The sequence below is a fragment of the Zootoca vivipara genome, chromosome Z2 (assembly GCF_965207765.1).
Source record: "Zootoca vivipara chromosome Z2, rZooViv2.hap1.1, whole genome shotgun sequence".
Classification (NCBI taxonomy): domain Eukaryota; kingdom Metazoa; phylum Chordata; class Lepidosauria; order Squamata; family Lacertidae; genus Zootoca; species Zootoca vivipara.
The window spans coordinates 41,005,643-41,008,797 of NC_142585.1; the positions used below are offsets into that span (position 1 = coordinate 41,005,643).

Genomic DNA, 3,155 nt, shown 5'->3' on the forward strand with positions numbered 1-3,155 from the left:
AGAATGGATAGGTTTGATCTTCTTGCAGTCCATGGGACTCTCAAGAGTCTCCTCCAGCACCATAATTCAAAAGCATCAATTCTTCGGCGATCAGCCTTCTTTATGGTCCAACTCTCACTTCCATACATCACTACTGGGAAAACCATAGCTTTAACTATACGGACCTTTGTCGGCAAGGTGATGTCTCTGCTTTTTAAGATGCTGTCTAGGTTTGTCATTGCTTTTCTCCCAAGAAGCAGGCATCTTTTAATTTCATAACTGCTGTCACCATCTGCAGTGATCAAGGAGCCCAGGAAAGTAAAATCTCTCACTGCCTCCATTTCTTCCCCTTCTATTTGCCAGGAGGTGATGGGACCAGTGGCCATGATCTTGGTTTTTTTGATGTTGAGCTTCAAACATCTAGCAACCGGCAATTGGAAGCATTGCTGGTTCTGGTTGTGCAGGCAGAGCATAGCCATCATGGCTAGTATGTTACACACTTAGAGCCCATTGGGAGCTCTCACAGGGCAAACCCACTTCCCCTCGAAATTAGTAAATGCACTGCAAAGTTTGGGATAATATTTACTTTGACACAGCTTCATCTAGCCTCCGTGCAAACAAACGTGAATGCATGCTCCAAAAATGGCAATTGTCATCAAATCTGAGCTGTTGCACACAGGTCCTGCTTTGCAGGCTTGGCACTGGGACATCTGGCCAGCCACTGTGAGAACTGGCCTGATCCAGCAGGGCTCTTCTTAGATTTTTCTGCACACAAATCAGGATGAATGCTATATAAACAAGTGTTCTAATTGAAGTGCCCTAGTTTTAAAGACACTCTCAGATTTCTCCAGCATTTGAAGGACCAGATAATTTCTGAGCACACCGCAAGGGCCATGAAATGAACAACAGGTTCCACCTTTGGGGTTTGTTTCCCGTTGTCTGAGGACATATTAGAAGACCTTAAAAGGAAATGCACCTTCACCTACAACATATGAAAGGGGGGGGGGACATAGCACAACACAACTACACAACAGAAAGGACACAGTTGAACCATATCTTCTAGGAAGTGGCAGGGAACTGAAAACCTGTCTTTTGTTTCTCCTCTTTTCTTCCCGGACGAGCAGTCGTGTGGACATCTCTTCCAAAGCATCTGGAGCCACCTGTCTCCGTCACTTAATGAACGCTACCAACATGACACAATGCCAGCCGTGGGAGCTCCACTTTTCCATCCCAATCCTTTGGGGCATCCTCTCAGTGGGCGGGCTGATCTTCAACAGCATCAGCCTCTGGATCTTCTGGTTTGCCATCAAGCGCTGGAATTCTGGCATCATGCTTCAGTTCAACCTGGCCTTGGTGGACATCATTGTCCTTCCGGTCATGCCATTGATGGTGACCTATTTCAGCTTGGGCAACCACTGGCCCTTTGGGCAGTTTGTCTGTCAGCTTCAAGTCTTCCTGCTCAGCACCCACCTGTATGGAAGCATCTACTTCCTCATGCTCATCAGCATCCACAGGTACCAAGCCATTGTCCACTACAACGCCAAGACCCTCTGGAGGAAGAAGTCTGCCTTGAAAAGGTTGGTCTTGATCTTCTGGGCTTTCCTCTTCCTGCAGGGGCTTCCACTCTTCTTTTTCCTCAAGACTTCAGTCATCGGCAACTCAATCAAGTGCCTGAGCATCTACCAGTCGGAGCTGGCCTACTTCTATCTAACCTACAGAATCATCCTGGGCATCTTCTGCTTCCTCATTCCCTTTGGCATCTCTCTGGTGTCCTACATGATGTTGGGTGCCTTTGTTGCTAAAATCAGTCAAGCCAATCTTCGAGGCAAGGTGATGAAGACCAAGTCCAAGCAGATGATCACCATTACTCTGGCCATCTTTGGCATCTGCTTCACACCCCTCCACATCTGCCAGACAGTGGGTTTGATTGTGAGATATTACTGGACATCCTGTGGGCTTCGGTACCGTGTAGAAATAGCTTATTATGTCTCCTTAGTCTTCAGCATGGTCAACTGTTGCCTGGATCCCTTCATCTACAACTTTTCCAATGAGAAATTTTACAAGTCTTTTTCTGTCTCCCTGCGAAGATTGTTCTTTGCCAAGTGTAAGGAAGATGTCCCTCAGAGTAGAGATTAGACACCATGAGAACCAATGTTCAGTCAAGCATCAAGGGAGGGCTGAGACTGAAGCAAGAATCTCTGGAGGGTGAATCCTCACATTTTGTTTCTTTGTGGAGCTCCAGTTTGGATTAGGAAAGAAATATCTGTCTATATTGAGGTACAACCACAAAAATATTTTTTCTAGGTAATCTTTGTCCTGAGAAACAACTCAATCCTGCAATTTTCATTAATTTTGGCAAATGATTATTTGCTTGGTTTATTAAACCAGGTCCATCTAATGGTCCATCTATTGCAACTGCTCTCTGGAGTTTCAGATAGGAGCCTTTCCCAACCAATGTTGGGGATTGGACCACGGAGCCTCTGCATGCAAAGCAGATGCTCTCTCCCACCTCTTCCCTTGCCCTACTCTTACTTGCATAATGTGCTCTGCAGCTGCCCTACCTTACATTTTGCTTCTGCTAATTGTGCAGACAGGCTAATGACAGAAATGGCTTGTTCAGCTTTTTTCCTGCTTTCCCTCCCCCCGCCCCAGCAGCCATGAAGGAATTGGACTTCACTGTCCTGTACTCTCTGCATGGGCAGATGCATATTGTGCATGCATGGACTTGCATGTCATACAAACATGTCTTTCTTCCTCGTGCATTGGGAATTACAGGGATAGCTTGGGAAGCTATTGAATGCCCTGAGGCTCAGATATCAAAGGAGGCATCTCAATTAGGGCCAGTGCACCCATTAGGCAGGGGCGTAGGAAGATAGGGGCGGTCGGGGGGGTCGCCCCGAGCGGCGGGCTCCAAGGGGTGCCATCGCGGGTGCCCACCCCGCCCCCAAAACGCGCCAGCCCCACCCCCGGTGCTGGAGCATGAAGTTCCGCCACTGCCGTGAGGCAACTGCTTCAGGTGACACAATGCACAGGGGCAGCAGGTCCGATATTCAAGGATAGTAGCCACAGCTGTGGTGTGCTACTTGTGAGCTGGGTGAACTGCCTCTTTGGCAGCCCTCTCCAGTGGCCTCTGATGGTCTTCTCCACCCCACACCCCACCCAGAAGGAAATTGTGG

General features: G+C 48.1%; 1 protein-coding gene across 1 annotated transcript; it reads left to right on the forward strand.

The window, feature by feature from the left end:
• The first annotated feature begins 1,140 nt into the window (after positions 1–1,140).
• LOC118084282 (P2Y purinoceptor 2-like) lies at positions 1,141–2,574 on the forward strand. Its single transcript, XM_035113658.2, has one exon. It carries the CDS (start codon positions 1,156–1,158, stop codon positions 2,113–2,115), a length of 960 nt encoding a protein of 319 aa, XP_034969549.1. The 5' UTR covers positions 1,141–1,155; the 3' UTR covers positions 2,116–2,574.
• Positions 2,575–3,155: the final 581 nt, after the last annotated feature.